The sequence below is a fragment of the Molothrus aeneus genome, chromosome 1, assembly GCF_037042795.1.
Source record: "Molothrus aeneus isolate 106 chromosome 1, BPBGC_Maene_1.0, whole genome shotgun sequence".
NCBI classification, from domain to species: Eukaryota; Metazoa; Chordata; class Aves; order Passeriformes; family Icteridae; genus Molothrus; species Molothrus aeneus.
Genome location: NC_089646.1, coordinates 125,895,871 through 125,917,745, shown reverse-complemented (window position 1 = coordinate 125,917,745; position 21,875 = coordinate 125,895,871). Strand labels below are relative to the sequence as shown.

At 34.7% G+C, this 21,875-nt stretch overlaps 1 protein-coding gene across 5 annotated transcripts in view; it reads right to left on the bottom strand.

Moving 5' to 3' along the window:
• Positions 1–21,875, bottom strand: part of RALYL (RALY RNA binding protein like) — a 370,851-nt gene that overhangs the window by 172,096 nt on the left and 176,880 nt on the right. For all 5 annotated transcript variants that reach the window (XM_066564255.1, XM_066564263.1, XM_066564295.1 and 2 more), the window contains one exon: positions 13,963–14,241. In XM_066564255.1, coding sequence (XP_066420352.1) covers positions 13,963–14,218 — 256 coding nt within the window. In that variant the 5' untranslated portion in view covers positions 14,219–14,241. The remainder of the gene's footprint in view (positions 1–13,962; positions 14,242–21,875) is intronic.

The following is a 21,875-nucleotide window of genomic DNA, read 5'->3' as shown; positions in this document are numbered from 1 at the left end:
AGACTGGAGTTAAATCATTGAGTGCCTGGGGCAGCAGGCCAGACCCTGAATCTGTTTCTCTTTCAGGCACTGCCATCAAGGCAGCACGCAATTTCAAAGCGAAAAGACATGAAATTATATGGAATTGTAATATTCCACCTTCCTGTTCTCTGTCCTGTTCCAGTTAACTAAATCTGAATCAACTGAGGCCTTAAGTTTTAGTTTTTATATTTTTCAGATTCTGTGCTCCTTTAGTGTGAAGTTCTGAGCTTCATATTAGGGGATGGTAAGCTCTCTTCTCAAAGTAGACAAAACAATTCCTTCTTTAGCTTGGGACCAAGGACAAATGATTCAAGTTTCAGGCCCAAGAGCATAAACAGCGGTGGACTGAAGAGAAAAAAACAAGAAGGATGGGACTTCATAAGCTAAAGTACAACTGGACAATTAACTCCAATATGCAAATGGGCCAGAACTTATAAGAGTGTGCAACCCTGTGGCCGGTCGTCCATTTTGGTTTGACCATTTTGGTTTCATCTTGGGTGTAGCCCTGGCTGGGCTCTTGTACTGCCCAAGGTGTATCCATTGAGGCCTTTCAATAAATACCTACTTCATTCTTTAACTCAGTCTAGCCTCTGTTCTAGGTCAGCCTTCTCAAGGCATCACAACAGTGAGATAAAGTTCTGTGGTTCTGCTTTTTACAAAACATTTCTGTCCAGTAGTTTATGCACTTTAATCATGTTGTCTGAACACAATCGAAGAAATCACATTTTTTTTTTGTAAAAGGACAGTACTTATGACAATGTTACTCCAAGAAAATTTCATTTAATGGGGGGTTTTGCCCTGCTTCAAGTAAGGAAGTCAAAAATGAATTCCCAGTCTTTTTGATCCCTTGCCAAAACGTGCCAAGAGTTTCTGTATTAGAGCTTTTGCTAAATGACCATGCAGTTCTGTACCTCCATCCTTACCAGGATGCTGGTCTCTCACTGGGAACTGAAAGTGCATAGAATTATTAAAGATTCCTATTAGACCCTGAAAGGAATAGCTCTGAGGAACAAGGCAAGTAGCAAGACAGCAAGAGCTGTTGGTTAAACAGGCACTTGCTATAAGGAAAAGGAGAAAGTAGATTTTTCTGGAAGAGGTAAATAAAAACTACAACTAGAGGAATTTTATTGAAAGGGTCAAAGTATGACTGACTGTATGGCAATGAACTCATATCAGTGTAAGGAAAAAAGAAATTATTCTTTCTAAGTGTGGTCAATGTTAGTGATAATCAAGAGTTTCAAGATGAAGACCAAAGTAAAAAGAGAAAAAGTGATATAATTGGAATTTAGAAGCTTTTTTCTCTTAATGTATTTCTGTTCTACTATTAGTAGAAAAAAGAAGCAGAGTTTTATGGTAAAGATTGTATGTTACTACTGTCCACTATGTTTTGGTCAATATGCTCCTAATGGAGTTAGTGTCTTTTTTTTTATTTTTTTTTTCTTATACACAAAGACTTGGTCTAGGACGAAAATATTTTTGAAGTTACATCAGATTAGATTGAAATTGGTACTTCATTTTGCACACTAGACCAAAACAATCCCAGCATAACCACTTTTACTACTCACATCTAAAAATATTCAGGAGTTTTTTACCTTTTCTTCCTTTTTTGCCTGTAGATGTAAATACATCAAAACAAAAGTTTAAGATGAGGAAACAAATAAAGCAGCTATAAGTGCCAATTAACAGAAAATAAAGACCTCTAAACAGGCTGTAAAAATTCACAACTGTTTTTCCAGATGCTGCAATGCTAGTATGAGTGTTGATTTTATCTTGTTGTAATTTGATCATTTACATTTAAATTTTCTCTAAAAGTTTACATGTAAATTTTCTCTAAAAGTCTGGGTAAGAAATAAAATAAACCCTAGAAAGAAAAAAAATCCCTAGAACAACAACCACCTTCTTACCCACAAAACTAGCCTATGTTTCACAAGAATGTTAGCATGGAACTGTTTCCATAAACTCAGTTTTCACACTCTTGAAAATATTATCATAATTGATTTTTAACTAAGGTCAGAATGGCTGAAGCCTCATCACAGTTTACTCTGAAGTATTCGTACATGTACATGGATTGAATAGGAAAACTACATTAAATTGCACTTTTTAGATTTTACTAATACAATTTTAAAAATAACAATTCTTAAAATAATGTCCCCTTTAAGTTTGAGATAACATAAAAATAGTGGCTTTTTTTCCCCCTAGATATAAAACACTAGAACAACCCAACACAATTTGATGAATTCTATATCTTTAAGAATTTGCCTAAGACATGGATCTGGTCTTATTTAAACAGTTATCAAACATCATTCCTGTAAGTCAGGGGATAAATAGAACTTTTCAAACTTTGGCAATTGGAGTTCCTAGGACTGCAGCAAGATCATTTAGTGCCAAACTTGATATTCAAAGTTGGACAAAGGCAAATAATAATTTTCACTCCAGATATATCAATTAGGAGTGACTCTGTAAATCTAGGATGCAAATTTGTCCTATTTGTCACATGCATTGAAGTATATTAGGAAAAACTAAACAAACAAACAAAAAAACAACTCCAGGGAATAATCAAAAAGCCCAAACAGAAAAAGAAGCCAATAAACCCTTTCTCATAGTTCTGAATTGCTAAAACTGCATCTTTTTAAAGTACCATCTTAATTGTTCAAATCAATATAGTAATTTGGCCTTATAAGATGAAGGAATTCCAATTAAAAATAAATCTTTGACCTTATCTAAATATTCCTTTCCAAATCTATCTAGTTCTCTAACCAATGATTCTTGTTACTACATGATGTTCTTTAATTTCTTTTAACCCAAATGTTTTACTGGTGCAGAAAATTAACATCCTACCTATTACCCTGTAGCCCAATTTAATAAGATTTCAAAATACCAGCCTGTGACTTTGCACAGATTTTCAGAGCACCACTGCATTACTTCTTTCATACATGTTCTGCCATCATTTGCAGGAGAGCTGCCACCTTCATGGATACCATCTGGATCAGCTGCTGGAGAAAATATCATCTGCATTTACAAAACAAGAACCTTTTGAAATCATATCTAAATTCACAATCCTGTTACTAATCTTGAGTTAAAAAAAAAAAAAAACCTAAGAAAGTGATATTCTTATTGTGGAAAAGAGAAACTGCCAAGAAATTGACTGATTTTGTTAGGAATTAATGTGGTGTTTGCTTTTCTTTGAGTGTTAAGCTTTCATAATGATATAATGAAACATAAATTTTTAGTGTTAAAAATAAATATGAGATTTGAAAAAATGCATCCAGGGACAGTAAAAGAGCTAGTTAATACTATTGTGAGGCTGTTCTCTATCACCTTTGAATGGCTGGAGAAATCAGGAGAGCTCCCTGATGACTGGAAAAAGGCAAATGTCACACTCATCTTCAAAGACTAGAAAAAGGCTCTGGAGGATTACAAGCATAATCAGTGTTATCTCACTTGATTGGAAACATTAGGGTTTGCATGCAGATGATTAATCCCAGCCTCTGACATCACCAAAAAGTAGCAGCTTGAGTCTGGCAAAACACTACACATTTAAAAAATAAGGGCAGTGTGACATGACAGAAGTCATGAATAAGACAGACATTTCTGGGACAAGCTCTTATAAATACCAAATAAATTTGTAAAGTTAACAGAAACTGGGAAAATAGGCTAGGGGAAGACATCAGTAGAATATTTTAAGATGAAATAATGTGGTAAAGGGGCAGAACTTGGAAGAAGTTAAGGAGGGAAAAAATAAAGGAATATATGAAAAAGAAAATCATGTCCTCAAGTTTTTTGGGAACTGTCTGAGCATGATCTGTGTAGCTTGGAGCAGGACAGTGAATCTGTTGCTGACCAACATGTATGTAAGGCCTGCTTCTGTGATCAGGACAAACTTTAGTATTGAAGGTGGACAACCCCAACCAAACAAACCGGACAATTACAAGCAAATCATCCTAGGAGCTGTGTCCAGACTCATGAAGGACAAGATAATGAGGAGCAGTCAGTGCATTTGGTGAGGCAAATTGTGACCAGCCCAGTGAGCTTCCTGTGATGAGATGGATAACTTAGTGGATGGGGAAAGAGGTAGTTGAAGTGCCCTTCATCTTCAGCAAGGTCTTTGACACAATGTCCTATGGCATCCATACATGTGTATGAATAAGTGTGCTTATAATAAAAATGTTCAGATAACATCAAGTCACTGCACACTTACATTGTGGACATTAGGTAAACAAGCAACAGACCTGACTAAAAGAAAAAGTTATTAAAATACTGAGACTGCCACAAAGGAAAACAGTTGGTCTTTAAGTGCACCATTTCACACCTAAAAAATTAAAAAAAAAAAAGTAAATAAATCTTACTCATGGAAGCAAAGACTTTCAAGGAACTCCCATGCACCTTTAGCCCTTAGTTGTGGAAATGACTGTACTTCTTTTGGGGGCAAGCTAGTGTATATTCACAACTTTCAGCCACCTGACTGTTGTCATTTAGTGTGAGAAAGCTGAGGAACTCACATATCTGAATTTACATGTATATCAAATTAGAAATTCCATGCAGGGTTGGAATAGAGACAATGTCTTCTTAAAGATATATTATCATTTTCTAAGTAAAACAATGTATTCTCTAAGGTAAACAAAAATCCAGCCTAATCCTTTTTCAGTTGGCCTTTTGAAAATTATAAATCTTGCCATGAAAAAAAGTTTCATTCAGTTTCCATTAATTTTTAGGAGGTACTGAAGTCACTTAAAGGGCTATTACAATTAAGGATATGAATAGTTTTCAGTTCTGAGTAATTAAAATATCTAGAAAATTACTTTTACTTGAAACTTCATAAGCTTTTGGTGGAGCTCATTAACAGTAACATTTCTTCTGGAAAAGGGAGAAGTATTATAGAATAAGAGCATCTAATTTGTCAAATCTCCATTTTATTTTTTGCTTGTGAATTTTGCTTTGCTAGTGTGATGTGCTGAAAACTAACTGAATTATTAATAAGTTCTAAACAACTAACTTTGGGGGTTTTTTCCCCCAATATACATGACTTACACAGTTTTGCTGATGAGGCTGTCTGCTGTTGAAAGAATGGTAGGATTAAGTGTGAAACCTGAGAAAGAAACAGATTTCCTCCACTGTATTTTCCTTAGGTGTGAAATGCAAGTAGGCTTAAGACATGAAATCAAACCTGAGAGAGCAAATGTGCCCTCAAAACATTTCTTGTCTCTGTTAAGCTAAACAGAAAAAAGAACACTTTCATTTTGCTGTTAAAAAGGGAAAGAAACAGGAAGAGTGATCCTAAAAGTTCATCATGCTAGACACCAGCTTCCATGAATTTAGGCTATGATTACAAGAAGAATTTTTTATGCTACATCAGTATTCTGGCAGGAAAAAAATTTGCTATACTTCCTCCTCCAAACAGCTGAGTGATAACTTGGGAGGCAAATCTATTTCAAGGCTTTAGCAATCGTAGTCCAAAGACAAATAACAGGGCTGGGGCTTACCCAGAGTCTGCAGTACACTAAAATAGGATTATTCTGTCCTGTCACCATTCAGTGCTGAATACTTATTGAAAACCTCCATGCCTCAAATTACAGATTAGAAAGATAAAAACTGGCCTGTCAGATTTAGATAAGAAATCTTCTGATTCTCTGCCCTTTCCATTCAACCCATAGCAGAAGTGAATTTCTACATATATCTTTTGGAAAGAGGTCCCCAATGAAATGTTTTAACAAAAGAATGAGAAAAAAAGTATATATGGCAGGCACACATTAATAAAAACAGGTGATAAGACATTAGCAACTCTAACGGCATCAGTACCAGTGAAACAGTCAAATGATCAAGAAAATATCACTCATTCTTGTTGAGATTCTATCTGAAATTAAAGAAGCCAAATGAATGGAAAATAGTCTATCAAATTAAATCAAGCTAGATCAAGCAAAAAAAGTGAAGCTGTAGATTACAAGACCTCCTAGCATACCAAACCAAAAATTGGAGAGCATCCTAGAGATAGTTCTTGTTTCTGTACTGAGCATTCCACATCGCACTTTGAGACAAATATTATGAGAGAACCTATCACAACAATGTTTTTATCACTGCTTCATGTTATAACAGTTCAGCATTTAACATTATAGATTTGCTATACAATTTTAGTGGTCCCGGCAGTCACTAATTAAAGAAAGTAAATTTAAGAAAAGGTAAAGAATTCTGTCTGTCACAAAGGAAGCTTCTTACAGACCTGCAACAGAAATAAAACAGCATTAACTTCAAATCCAGAAGGACCCTCTGGATATGGTTTGCTAAAAACCCCAAAAATAACAATCTCATCAAGATATGAACATAAGAAAGGCTTAATACAGAGGTCTTTGAGATAACATCATCTAAATTTTTTGAAAAGCTCTTACAAAATGACTAAGGACATATCAGATCCATCTTGAAAGAAGACTTAAAGTGTTTATGAAACCCAAGGCTGAAATTATGAAAAAAGTAACATTTTCTGCAGATGGACCATGTGCTATATACAGACATTTCAAACAGCAGAGAAGGACCTAGATAGATCCCATAATAAGACCTTGTCTATGATTTTAAAGATGAGCTGCCCATGCAGAAGACTAAATATATATCTATATGCGTCTTTATAAAGCCTTGAAGGAAAGGTTTTCTTTCAATAACATCTGTTGATGGCAAGCAATCAGGTCATCATTTTTGGCACTATGATGGAGGGCATGCTTAACATTTGCATGAACTGATATCAGGCTGCTCAAAGTACAAAATCTTATTCCAGGAAAAACCTTGCAAACTTTCACTTTATGATAATATAAAGAATTTCACAGAAAGAAACATCAAGCAAGCAATAAGGAAAACGTCATCCCCATAAGTTCACCTCATAACTAAACTATTTTATTGATATGTGCTTTTCTGAACATGAAAAATAGATTTAAATTGTAGTTTAACTTGGAATTGACCAAGTCTCACTAAGAGAGAAATAGAAACTTTTGTGAAATATGGGGACTCAATCTCATTCTTTCTTAGTCCAGGGATTCTCAATCTAAGGAATCAGGTCATTCTATTAAAATATGGATTTTTCTTTCATGATGAAGAATTCAGCTTGCTCTTCTGGAACAAGCATACATCAATTGTGTAACCGTGTCCTGCCCTGAACTGCTGAGGGATGATTGTTAAAAACGACCCTCCCTTCCTACCTTTATACGAATTGTTTTACATGCATGGATAGCACATAGAATGGTTCATGTCAATGTGAATATAGGATGAGGAAATATTGATTACAGAAATGCAGAAGAAACAGGACTGTGGAGTGACAACAAGATTTAATAATGTTTTTCTGTTCAAGAGCATGAAACTGGTTTATAATCTGCTGCTATGGCGGCAGGATCTTACTGCAAAAATAGAAGGTATAAAGTATTGGGAGACATCAAAATGTGTAACAGTAAGGGACATATGAAAATTAGCCACTATTAGAAGACTCTATGAAGAAAGATTGTTGTATCCAAGGTCCTCTGCAGTAATACTTGACACTCATTTGTGTACTATTGCATAGGTCTCACCAAGACCACAAGGGCATGGGTAGCAAAGCGTCTCAGCAAAATAGGCTGAGACCTATGAGATAGGTTTTTGGACAGGATCCCTGTTCCTGCATAGAGTAGGCTGAAACAGGATTACAATGGTTCCCAAATATAGAAACAGGTTGTAATTATGGAATAGAAGAGTTAGTTCTAGTGGGCAAAATCTAGCTCCTCTGAGCTAAACTGTGGAAATATAATTAATGATTTTTCAGATGTTCTGTAACAATCTGTGTGTGCCTGAGGGCTTGATGATGAAGACATTTACTAAGATGGGATTTAGTGGGAAAGACTTAGTACAGACAGTGCAAGCCAGGGTCGATATCCCCAGCGTCACTCTAGGTTCCTGTGACATTAGGCGTTACGTTCATCTTGGCTACAAATGCACTATCTTTTAGGTTTTGTTTCTGTTTGTTTGATTTTGTAAGAAGACCACTTGGTCTTTTTGCTTTATCATTACTTTATGTTTAGTTCAACATAAAAAAGTACTGGATCAAATAAACTTCCTCAAAACCTGGCCTGGTTGTTGATGGCTATTTTACAAAAAGAAATTTGTATCACTTTTGAAGTAATCAACAAATAATTATATGAGTTCAGCAAATGCAAAAGTCCTCCCCACAGCAAGCCAAGATTCACTACATCTCACAAGTTTTATAGGTTTATGGATAATTTATTTTACTGATTCAAGTATTTGCTTATTAAACTTTTTTATTCTCAAACTTACATGATAATGATAATTCCTTATATAGAAGTTAACAAGCATGATTTTGCTTTTGCTTAAACACTGTTAATTAAAAAGTGGATTATTTTATTAGAAGAATATAATATTCTTTGAAGGACAACTTTCAAGTGTTGAAAACCATATGCTATAAAGTTATCATGGCTCATCAGAACGTAAATACTTTGCTTTCTAAGTCTCACTTGCTTGGAAAATTACGTGCGTATTACTGAGTTACAGTCCTCAGATTATTTACTCCATGGGGTAATGCTCCACGGTGTAAAAGTACAGTATATCAAAATGTGAGCCTGCAGAAATTACAACTGACCAAAGAATTTTCTTTGAAGTGTGTTGTCCTTCCTGGTCCAGTAGTATGAAAATTGCAATACACAATCTCCTAATGATATGTGATTTAAAACACAATTTGAATACATTATTAATAATTATGTGTACATAATTATTCTATTTTTAATATTTCCTTAAAATATACATCAAAATATCTAAATATTCCCACTTTTTTATTATATCAGTAAAGTCCATGCTAAAGAGTTTGCTTTAGGTAGTCTGTCCTTGCCTGGAATGTTTTGACCCACATTAAAACTCAAGTATTTACAGATTTATAGAAGCAAAATAAGAAACCTTTTCAGTTGCTGCTCCACTTTAAAACAAGACAACATTGCTTTCCTGATAAATCCTGCAATTACATTAGTAGGAGGTAGGTGGGTAAGAGTACCAAGATTGCTCTAATAAATCATGACTTATGTTTGTTCAAATAAAAGATTGCTATGCTTCCTTGCTACTGACTAAAAACTGATGACTAAGTGGAAATGGAATAACCCCTAATTTAGATTCAACTTTCTTATCTTAGCCTATCGTTGGCTTAGATAAAAATTAGACATCCAGAAAATTTGGGTAAATCTGTTATTTTTTTCTGTCAAAATGCTTTTTTTCACAAATTAGTCCACTAAAACAGCAAAAGTATTTATTCCTTTTAAGACAGAAACTTTCACTACACAATTAATGTTTTCTTTAGCTCAGACTGAGGTGAAAAATTGTTTCAGTCTGGAGAGTCCTTGTTCTACAAATACACATGTAAGTCTCTCAGTGTTGTTAGACATTACAAACATAAAATAGAAAAGATATGTTTTGAGTGGAGGCAAGAGAAACAAAAGATAAAACAGCCTTATTATCACATCAGTTCAATTTGCAGCAAAGGTATATGTTGAGCCTCTCTAAAATCTCCCTTTATTACCTGCTATTCACCTTGGATATTTTCTACTGAGTAGTAATAATTTAAAAAGCCCCTTCAGGGCTCTTGTGCTTCTCAAAAGGATGTGTAAAAGAGTATGTCTCTGAAAATAAATATCTGCAACCAGCATCTTACCTTAGACTATGGGTCAATATACACTCACTTGGTATTCAGAGACTGCATCTAATTTAGACCTGAAGGCGACACAGGTGAGTAATATTTGCAGCAACAGAACACGATTCAAGCTACAGAGGAACTAATTTATTAGTTAAAAAGGGCATCAGCTGGAGAACTACAGCATCTCTTGTAGTCTTGGTACTATAATCTTTCCTTTTCCTAAGGATCCAATAATGAAATTCCATGTGTCTTTCATGAAAAAGAACAAAAGTACAAGCCTTAGACCATTTAACTTGTTTTGATAAGATACCTGTAATAAGATACCTGTATAAGCCCTGGCTTATATGCACAAATGAAGAAAAATTCTTAAGTTAAAGGAATTATCCTGGTATAAAAATGTGCGCAAAAATGGAAAAAAAAATTAAGCATAATAATTAAGGTATTATAAAATAGAAGGCTATGAACTATTAACCAAGAATAATCAAAGGGACATTATGATTTAGAACTTGATGTGATAGTTATACCAGAATTTCAGACAGAAGCTGCTATGCATATCTTTATTTTAAAATCTTTATTTATGATTGGGTGAGGGGATGGAGTGTACTCTCAGCAAGCTTGCAGACAACACCATGTTGGGTGGGAGGTGAGGCACTACAGAGGGATCTGTACAGACTGGATTAATGGGCTAAGGCCATGGATGAGGTTCAATAAGATCATGTGTTGGGTCCTGCACTTGGGTCACAAGAATCCCATGTAGAGCTACAGAGTGGGGAAAGAATGTCTGGAATACTGCCTGGAGGAAAAGAGTCCAGCAGTGCTGGTTAACAGCAGCTGAACATGAGCTGGGGTGTGCCCAGGTGGCCAAAGAAGGACAATGGCATCCTGGCTTGTATCAGAAACTGTGGCCAGCAGTACCAGGGCAGTGTTATCCTTTTGCACTTGGCATTAGTGAGGCTGCACCTCAAATCCTGTGTTCAGGCTTGGGCTCCTCACTATGAGAAAGGTTACAGCTCATTTCCTCAGCCCACAGCTGCAATGAGGGACTTGCACCATTCATTTTTGAGCAAGCAGGTGTCTAATCCTTTGCTCACCAGAGAAGGATGAAATCACCCTTGGTAAAGTTCACAGACTCATTATTTCCTCAGAATAATTCCTATTCATCCTGTCTCTTTGTCCTATTTGGAAAGGAAGTGGATATGCACAAATATTCTGTAACTCACACATGTGCATAAAAGGGAGAAAAACTTTTGAGAAGAGTTAATAGTGTGGATGTGTTCCCACAACAAAGAACATAACTTGCAGTTTTGTCCTAGAACAACTTCAATATTTTCTCAACTCCAGCCTGAAGCAATTTACAAAATAATCATTGTGAAGCAGACTCCTGTACCCTATACTGACCTGTCTCTGTCCTGAGGGCAGGAAAACATGCTATTCCCATGAAGACATAATATTACTTCAAGAAACTACACTGTACTTCACAATAATAGCAATAAATTTCCCAAGCATATTTTTTTGTCTTCCTTTACGATCTCTACCCCACAACTTTTTAGAGTGTGTTGCACTTTATGAAACAGGAAGATTGGAAATCACACAGCTCATGAAATCCTCTTCCGTCAAGTTGCAGTATCCATGGCACCACCATTACATATCACTGACCACTACACGCTTCAGAGTTGATGGATGAGACCAATAACAGGCCAATAATAATGACCCACAGGAAGCTGGAAAGACTTAGGGTAATACCAATGTTTTAGATTTGTACATCTAGTTTGAGGAATTTGCTAAACAAAATGCTTTGTTATATACCTACTGAGCCTAATGTTTTGTGGCTCCACCTCAGAGGAAACATTTAGACAGGATATGCAGTGAACTGTATGGCACTCTAAAAAGCTGTAAGAATTTACAGGTTCAATTTTAAATTTCAGATACATACATGTGAATGATAATAGAGCTGCATCATATTGAATGGCATTAGTCCACAAAAGGCAGGAGCTGATGTAAACAGTTAAGTTGACCATACCACGAAAGAGCTAATGTACATTATTAACACAATCTAAATAAAGTTATGCTTTCTTTTGTGAGGTGCTGAGTACTAGAGTGTATAGTAGTATCAGGCATGTACCATGAGATAATATTTTTCAAATATTCCTTTGTTCAAATAACTTTCCTTATCTGCTTATCATCCAGTCTCATATTACTAATTTATTCTAATTCAATTTAATAGAAAATTCAGCTATGTTAAACAAGTTTATTTGTACATCTGTAACAGGATTTTCTTGTCCCTTTCCAAAACTTGACTGCTGACATAAATTCATTAGTATTATCTATTTCAGAATGCAAAGCTCTCAGGACAGAGAAAAAAGTAATTTTCATCAAGAAGTTTCACAATAATGCACTATTTGTGCCTAAGATGTTCTGGGTCAAAATCCCAAGTAAATTTTCTCAGTCATCTACTCTTTAATGTGCGGTGACTGTTAATGTCTACTGCCAATTAGAATAATTCATAGAACCAATTTCTTTAATGAGAAGTACCACCTTTACAAATTCATTATTTTTGCCAAACCGTACCGATAGCAACTGTATTTCACATATAAAAAAGAGCAAATTTGGAAGGAAAAAAGAAAATCTCACCTTGCTTATTCTTTGTATTCCTTGATATATTAAGGACTGAGGTATGAATATGCTATCAGGAGAACGTGCAGAAAAATCAAAGTATTTTAAGATTAAACAGCTGAAAATTAATATTGAGTAAATAATTTCTGTAATTATTAAAATATTCAAACAGTTCAAGTAATTATTGGTCACTTAATTTCCTTTGCAACAAATTCACTTCCCTGCTACAGAAAGCACAAAAGTACACAGAGTAGTGCAAGTGCATTTCCTTGTACAAAATGCCTGGCATATTACAGATGCCACGAGAAATACTTGAAGAGTCTAGCAACAGTAATCATAGTAATAACAGATCTATTGCCTTAGGAAAACACAGTTTAAAAAATCTGGTCAGACCAGTGTGCAAGAAGCTGTAAGTAATGCACTGATGGCATTACATGGCCTATTGCTTGGAGAACACCGCTCCAGGAAACGTCCTCTATTAATGCCATCCCACAGACTGACTTTGCTGCCTTGCTTTTATCACTTGAGTTCTTTTATTTCACTCATCTATATGACTTTTCCTAATGAAGTTTGAAAGCAATCTCCCCTTGAATACAATTGAAATTATTTAATCTGTTTTTTTTCTTGAACCCAAAAGGTAGTAGTTAAAATATAAAACTTAAAATTACTGTTCAACAACTGTGATAAAAGAACAGTCCATGTAACACAAATGCTTCAATTTCTGCAAACAATCAGAAAAATAGATTTCCACAGCCTGCAACACTGAAAATGAACAAGTCTTATTGATTCTTTATGTCTTGTTACAGCCAAAACACTGGCTACACTTCACCTTTTCCTGACGTAGCCATTACACACTTGGTGTTGGATATGAGCAATACAGTTCAGAGCTGTAGTGAAAGACTTCTGAATCCTACCAAACATCTTGCTGTACTGCACATTACTACTGTATATATATGACTAAGTCTAAGAATGGACTACAGGGCTTATCATTGACAGCCTACATAGGTAATTAAAAATATTTTCCAGAGGTAAAATTTGCATTATATAACAGCTAGGTTTTACTTAAGCATTCATGACAAAGCACTAGAAGAGAAAAATATGACTTTTTTTTCTTTTGTTTATTTAGAATTCAGATGAACAATGTTTACAGTATTATGTGGGAAACCTGCAATCTTAGTTTTTAATAATATACTTCTCTAAATAATACTGTTATAGTTTGATTTGCCATGATTTCAAGGACAAATAAAAGGCATTCTGTTGCTTCGGTATAACATCTGACACATCTGTGGGCTGGGTATCATTTTAGATTCATTACATGAAAGATAACCTCATCTATTAGATGAGCCCTGTTATATTACAATAAATTTAATAAAGTAGATTCTATGAAAAAATAGTCATTTTTTTCTTCACAAGAGTAATCATGTTCACTACAGTGGAATTACAAATAAGTATAAAGTTTTCAGAAGAGATCTGTTTAATAAATAAGCAGTTTATAGGGCTAAATATTTTGTAGCACCTAGGTAACATATCATATGTTAAACATTCTTTCAGTCCCAAAATCCTGGAAATATGCTGAGATGGAACATGGGCAAACAAACTCACTAGTCCTGCAGGCACCATCAGCAGGTGGTATTTCAAACAGAAGGGAAAGAGAAAGCAGCATTTCAATGGTATTAACAACTCCTTACCTAGTGGCTGCCCTGCAATGATCCTGGCATTCTCTCCTGCCACCGCGGCCCTGGCGTGCCTCTCGCTCATGTACTGTACGAAGGCATAACCTTTGTGCACCGAGCAGCCCACGATCTTCCCGTACTTTGCAAAGATTGCTTCGATGTCACCTTTTTTGACAATAGCTGTGTTCAGATTACCGATGAAGACTCTGGAGTTGATGGACTTTGGGTCGTTCTTATTGGTGACATTGCTCGTCTGTGTTTTGCCAGTCATGGTTGGATCACTTGGCTTTAAATCTTAAATAAAGAACAAAGAGAATTATGTTTCTTAGCATACAGTTACCCTGACTTTGGATGATTTTTCCAGCAATAATTCGCTTTTAATTTTTCACTTTGGGTGAATCTCGACTCAGAAGAATCAAACTATCAATAAAATCAACATGGCACATTTTAAAAGACTGCTCAAAAATAAAATTTAAACTTCTTAGTTTTATAGATGTGGAATATACCAATACATCACTTAATATAATGCTGTGATAGCAGAGCTTTACTGTAATCATATGTGGATTTCTGCTTAGAAATTCAATATTGACTTTTTAAGTACTTAGCCATCTAGAAACTGCAAAGCAAGAGAATGAATCATTATCTACTGTCAAAGAAATGAACATTCAAGGCCACGTAGAGAGCAAACTCTTAAAATGAAAAACAACTCTGCTTTTGTTTGGTGTCAGTTAGAGCACATTTCTCACCAGTTAAATATCGCTGTGAGGTGTGCAAGGCAGGTAACATACAATTTTTTACTGCAATCAATATGTTTCTATCAGAACAATTTTCCCTGTAAATTCAGTACCAAAAAAAAAGTGAGAAAAGACAGCAGTTTATGTTCTGAGAATTAAAAAGTAGAAAAATAAACCACTTTAACTCTAGGAACACAGATTTTCTTGCTTCTTTGCTCTTTTATCTGAGGTCACAGGTGGAAATGCATCCCAGTAAATCTCTGATGGGAATAACCACATTATTTCTGGGAAAGATTTGGTAAAAGAAGAAAAAAAACCCCAACAGTTCTTGTGTTCATCTCACCTCACCCCTCTGAAGTGCATGTGATTTTCATAATTCCTATGCAAATTCTGCCTTCAAGCAGATCTGTCTATTTACATATTTACGTCAATTTACTTAGATGGAAATGAAATAAAAGAAATTGTCCCACATCTGCACTGCACTCTCTTTAGCTTTAGTAGACCACAGAAATGTAAAAAATATGCATATCTTTAAGTAGAGAAAACTTATTTTGTAAGAAAAAGGTCATTTATGCAGCAGTAAAATATAGGCCATGTCTTACAGCCAAGAACTATGCTACTATTTTTTAACCTGTTCATACTTTTGATTAGATCCGAGTAACAACTCAGGCAAGAAGAGAATCCAGTTATATACTTTTCACAGTTAAAAGTCAGTTCATTTCTCAGAATGAAAAAGTATAATAGCTTCTATTCTGAACATCTAAATCGGAAGTTTTGTATTTTAAATCAGTAGCTACCATACATGAAGCTAGAAAAAGGAACCATTGTCACTAAACTCCACAGAATACCTGCTGAACAAAACAGTCAGAGTCACAGCCATCAGCACTTTGACTGCCTCCATCCCAGAGAATCCAAACCCCACTTTCCAGCCAAGAACATACAAGAGAGATGTATGGGCAGTCCTCCTAAATCTCAGCAAACAGCCTGCTTTATTAAATGAATGTGTGCAGCAGAGTTGCCAGTCAAATAGCTTTCACTTGATTAACAACTCAGCATGGCAACTTTATGTTATAGTATTTGGAGAAAGCACTGAAGAAAATAAGATAAAGGGTGTTTTCCTCTAAGTTTATTTATTTTTAAATACATTGTGGAAACATAACATACTGTATGCACGTACACATTTCATCCTGGAAAACCAGGAAAACTGCCTTGAACACAAACCTCTGACCTTTATCATAAGACAAATTCAATACTGTATATTTCTTGATTGCTGTGCAGATTGTGCATGTTTGAAGTCATGTCTGCATATAGCTAACCTGAATATTGAGAATATTCAAAGTAGTATGCTTAGTACTGTAATATTATCAAGACAAACCATTTACAAAATGTGAATATAATGGACACGAAGATTGACATTGGCATAAAGTAGACTGCTGGTGTTTTCTGGGACCCAGGAAGTTTAACCCTATATTACATACACCTGTACTACACCTGTACAGGAGTCAAAATGACAGTAGCACAGCCATGTTAGCTTTAAGAGCCCTACTGACCCAAACTGAAGAGGTAACACAGCAAAATAACAAGGTATAAGAGTAACAAGGTATAAGAATAACAAGGTTAGTGCAGTTGCTGATGGACAGGGAACAACTGGTATCCCCTGTGCTGCTGAATTACACAGCACTTTAAATACCGCTCTATTGGGAAAACTTACCGTGGAGAGTATTGTGTTTATCTTTGTGAAGATCCAGGGAAAAAAAGCTGTATCTGTGCTTATACAATTCTTAGCATCTTATCTATCTAGTATCTGATACTATCTACATTGATTGAGCTGGTAGCTGGTTATTTTAGTAAACACATAGAGGTAGTTTACCACAAGTATGACTGGCTTAGAAAGCAGTAGCCTGGAAGGGTACACTTGTCTCTTCCACTGCTGCATGATTCTTCAGTAAGATGGTTTTACTGCCTCTGTTTCCACTTTTTAATCTTCAGACCAGCATTTTTTTGACTAAGTGCTATGTTTTAATATTTTTTATATAAGTTCTAACACAACAATGTGACATCTGTTGGAATGTTTAAGCATGACCAACAGACCATTAAAAATCCATGGAGAAAAAAAATCTACAGAAAATCTGCCAGAAGTCAAGATTCCCATGAAAAGTATATGGAACAAAACACTTTATTTATCACCACCAACATTTTCTACCACACGCATTACCACCACAATGTTTTCTAAACACTCTACTACACTGCATTTCCTCTGTTGTTTAGCCATTTAACATGGGATTTGGTGAACTATTGTTATTTCATAAAAATCCTCAGTTTTGCCCAGTTTTTCTATGTACTAATTTAAATAGACTTTGAATAGGACATTGAATATTTCTCTGTTGTAGTTGTTCTTTGCAATGCAAATTTAAATATTTTTATAACACAAAGAAAAGTAGTTGTCTGGTGGGTTCTCTCATATTCAAATGAGCAGTCAGGAAAACGTGCTGCAGAAATTCAAAGGGTGTGAATAATACTAACAATTTGATTGCCTTGCTGGTCATAATACAACTGTGAATATTTCAAAAAAATCAAAGATCTGTGGGATCTTCATTACAATGTGAAAAAATTCATGGCAACTTCTACACCTCACTTCCAATATACATCTGTGAGTACTGAATTATACCCATATTCTCTGAGCTATCAGTAAAATCACAAACATTGTACCTCATACAAATACAGAAATAAATGAAATAATGAGAGAAACATATCTGAAATAATCTCATTTCCTTGCAGCCTTTAATAAGGTATCTTGCTAATTTCCTATTATTGAAGTGATCCTTTCTGGTAATAAATACCTCCTATATGCTGAGCATATCCTTTAAAAAATGGTTTACAAATTACATTTAGCTGTCAGTGCACTTTATATTTATTCAATGCACTTCATTACATACAGCATTGTTCTACGCTGTAGCTGATTTAATTATTCTACCAAGAAGTAACTAGTTCATCTTGGTATAATTAAAAAAAAAGTAATAAATTAGGCCATTTCTTTTACTACACAGATCTCTAAAATTCTTTCTTAAACATTAACATTTCTAATATGTCAAACTGGAATGAAAACACAATTTCCTAAAATGAAATTCCTATCATCCGGGACGTACAAGTGAAAAGTTTAAATCAGTCAATTTGAAGTGCAAAAGAAGGGAGTAGAATTCAAGTCTTGGCTTCCTTCACTTTTCCAGCATTTTCTGACAAAGTTTGTCTAAGCACCAGCAGGACAATACATTACTTTGTGGCTGTGAAACTCATCATCTTTCCATAAAGAATGTATATGTGAAGGCACAGCTCCATGCCACAGCTGCTTCCCCTCTGGGGTTGTGCCTGGCACCAAGTGAAGACCACAATCCCTTTCCAGTTGTGCCATGGCCCAGTGCAGGGAAAACACAAAACTTGAATCAAAGAGAAAGAGAACAACTTGTCAAGCTCTACATTCCAGTAACTCCCAAGCTTTTCTTTTAGGGAGTAGGGTCAAGGCATGATCATAAAAGTCCTGTTGGACTTCTGCTCCCTGCGCTGCTTTATGCACTTTAACAATGATTCCTCACACAGTAAAATGCAAAATATGCCTTTGAACGGACAGCGAGTTGGTAAAAATGCAAGAAAAATTTAAAGATATATAAAAGTTTGAGGGTATTAGTTAAAGGAATTGTGAAAGCAATTCATTTCAGCATTTTCCCAATTGTACAACTGTTTCTTATTTTAAAATACTGAAAGGAACCCATGACTTCTAATTAAAATTTCTACCAAATACTGAAATATTGTCTCTGGAATTGTCCTTATGCATTTTTCTATGCTGAATTAACCAACAAGGCAAACCTGTATCAACCCTGTTATAATTAGAAAAATAAGATAAATCTCTTTAGAAGAATAGGAAATATTTCTATTGATGACTTGGATTTTTCTCTTATCATTTTCTCTTATTTTCATTTTTTCCTAAGATCTATACCTAATTTTGCTTTAAAAAATTGTCTTCATTAAATTTAGTAATACTTTCAGGAGTTTCTATGTATTTATGTTCTTTCATCTTAGAGCTGTTTCTTTCCTTTCAATAATAAAACCTTTTAACTAAATAGAGAAAAGTCTACAGATTTGAATAAACTAAGTATTACTTGCAGTGTCTTTAGGAAAAAATAGGGTTTACTGAGGAAAAACTGAAATAATAAAATTTAAAATCTTTAAGGGAAATAAATCCTTTCTGAAAATTAAATAATAGAATGTTACTTTTATAGAGATTTAATGTCAAACTTTCATGTAGTTATATTTTGTTACAAAGGAAACAGGAAAAAATCAAATTCACTTTCATTTCCCTTCTCCCACCACCCCCCCTCCAAAACAAAAAAAAAAATTGTTTTGAGATCATATTTATAGCTGGGCCAGTAAGTAATCAACAGCCTGTACTAGATGTGTGTGATAGCAAAAGAGTAATTCTGTGGAGAAACATTTTTAAATATGAAAATTTCCATCACTGAAAAGTTACTTTAAACACCATTAAATTCGAAATCTTAATTTTGCTATTTATTATAAGATGCTTTCACACTGAGATTCATAGTGCATATTTGATTATTGCAAATCCTTCTTAAAAAGATAAAGCCCTTTACAGACACAGGGCTGAACACTCATGTTTGTTTCCACAATGAAATCCACAGTAGGAAGTACAGACTGTGAGAAATTAATTGCTGGGATATCTGGGGGCCAACCTGAACATTCTGGCAAAAAATCAAACATCACAGTATTGGTCTTTAGATAGACAAAAGGCAGCACTATGTGATGTGATCAGTCTCTGGACCAAAACACCTCAGGTTTTGCTCTTTTCAGCATTTCCAAGCAATCTCTGCCCTTCTGCTAGTCTCGGTTAAAAGCTGAACTTTTGCCAATATCAAGGTTCAATTGTTGCTTTAATAGCTGAGATTTTCTGTGATGTGCTGTGTTTGAGCTTAAAGAATCAATAATTATTAAAATTTATATCAAGAAAAAAAGATTATGCCCTAAAATATTTTCTCTACTTTTCAATTAACTTTTAGAAACAATGATAACATAAGCATTTTTATCGAGTTGCAGAAAATGTTAAGATATTTAAGCATTTGAAATATCCTTCTGTGCATCAAATGTCCTACACATAGATTTATCTTGCATTGGTACTTTACTGGCATTTTATGGAGAAAAGTCAATATTCATATTAATTGCTTTAGTAAGTAGTCATTAAAAGTATTTTATCTCCATTAAATCACTACTTGACAAAACCCCTATAAAATTTTTTATATCTGTTGGAAACATGACTATTGGATATTTCATGATGGCTGTCAGAAATGAGAAGGAGGGAAGAGAGGACAGAAAGCTATCAGATAAAATATATTTTGTCTTGGTGAAATTCTTTCTTCTTTATGTTTTAAATTCATTTTCATTGAATTACTATATCTAGGTCACAGAAATAAAGAAAAAAATATTCATAAGATGCTTAGTTAAATTCACATCAAAATACTCCGGGCTTTTCCAGTCATCATTAAAGTCAAAGAATATGCTTCCTCTCTCTCTCTCTCTTAAAGATATTCTGCCTTTTTATTTATTAAGAAATTAATTTGGTTTTTTGTTTATTTATTTTTATATGGTTTAGCTTTTTTAATTGCTTCCTTTCAATTACTTTAAAGAAGGGGTTGACACATCTTGTCTGTAACACGGACAATGCTCCCTTCAAGTTAGCATTTCTGGAGCTGCATAAATGACAATATGCATCAATGTGCCACACCTTGTAGAAAATGAAGCACTGAAAGATAAAATGATATAGCAGACCTCACTTCATCTTCTGCTGTCACTCTTCTTAAAGAGACAAATACTGTCTTCGTGGAAGGTGAATAAAATATATCTACTTGTAAAAAAAATTAAATAACTAGGGGTTAATAGTAACATACCAACAAAAATAAACACTTTCAAGGATATATTATTTTACATTAGCTGTTGAAGCTTTTGGAACAGTAGGGGGAAGAAGTGCAGTCTATCCCAGGAGTAGTATCACCAGCAAGGAGTGGGAGGAAAAAGGAGAAGGTCTGTACAGGTGGATGGAGCTGCATCTTTAGCCTCTTTAACACATGGTGCTGGAACCTTCTCCCACCTTAATGGGCTGGAGGAAATGTAACCTGTCAGCACAGAAAAGTAGGGATTTTCCCTCCTATTCACATGCTCTTTGTTCTCAGGGTGTAGAAAATAACCCTGTAAAGAAATATGTTTCTCTGATAAAATATTTGATGAGTACTCAGGTATGTGCCTCCTTCCTCTACCTTATTTAAACCCTTTAAAATACAAGGATTGATTTATATGGTGTCAAGATGCAACTCTGGTGGCTAAGATAAAAAGTAATCGTGATAGCACATACCAATATAACTGTGCAAACCATAGAGTGAAATCAGGAAAAAAAACCAAAACAAAAACCTAAGAATTATTCGGAATTTAAAGTAGGGTTCAAATTGGAGTAAAGATCATGCATTATCCAACTGTGTAATTTCTTAAAGAGATACACACTTCAAGGGTATATTTAAGAGATTTGGACATTGATGTCACTTAGCAGATTCCATAATGGGACCTTTGCTATTGTCCTACAGGTAATACTTCACCTTTCAAAATGTCTCGAGGAGAGAGAGCACAATTTGGACATTTTTTATACTAATTAGTAAATTAATTAGTAATTAAAAATTAATTAGCAATTAAAATAATGTGTTAAATTTGATACTTTACCATGTCTTCTCTGGATCTATGTGCTGGATATGTCTATCCAGGAAATGATAATGGAAATTTTTTGTATTGGGATGCATTGCTTTTACTTGCTGTCAGACAGGTTCTTGGAGAATGAAATTAACAAGTTTGGGGTCTTTTGTTTGTTTTTTAAGCAAAAGGTAAACTTCACTTCCAATATTTTCACCAGATCTATTTGTAGCCAGCTATCTCATCTCTTTTAAGTCATCATTTATCATTTATGCAGCAAGCTATTTTAATCTTCTCTAATCACTCATTCCTGCTGAATTTTTAATAATTTTTAAAGCATTTCCAACTTTCTATGGTTGTTTTAATCTGTTTTCAGTCTTCAATTTTGGGTGCAGTGGCAGTAAAATGTGCCGGACTGCTGTCTTTCTTGTCACTTGGTTACTTCGTGATACTATG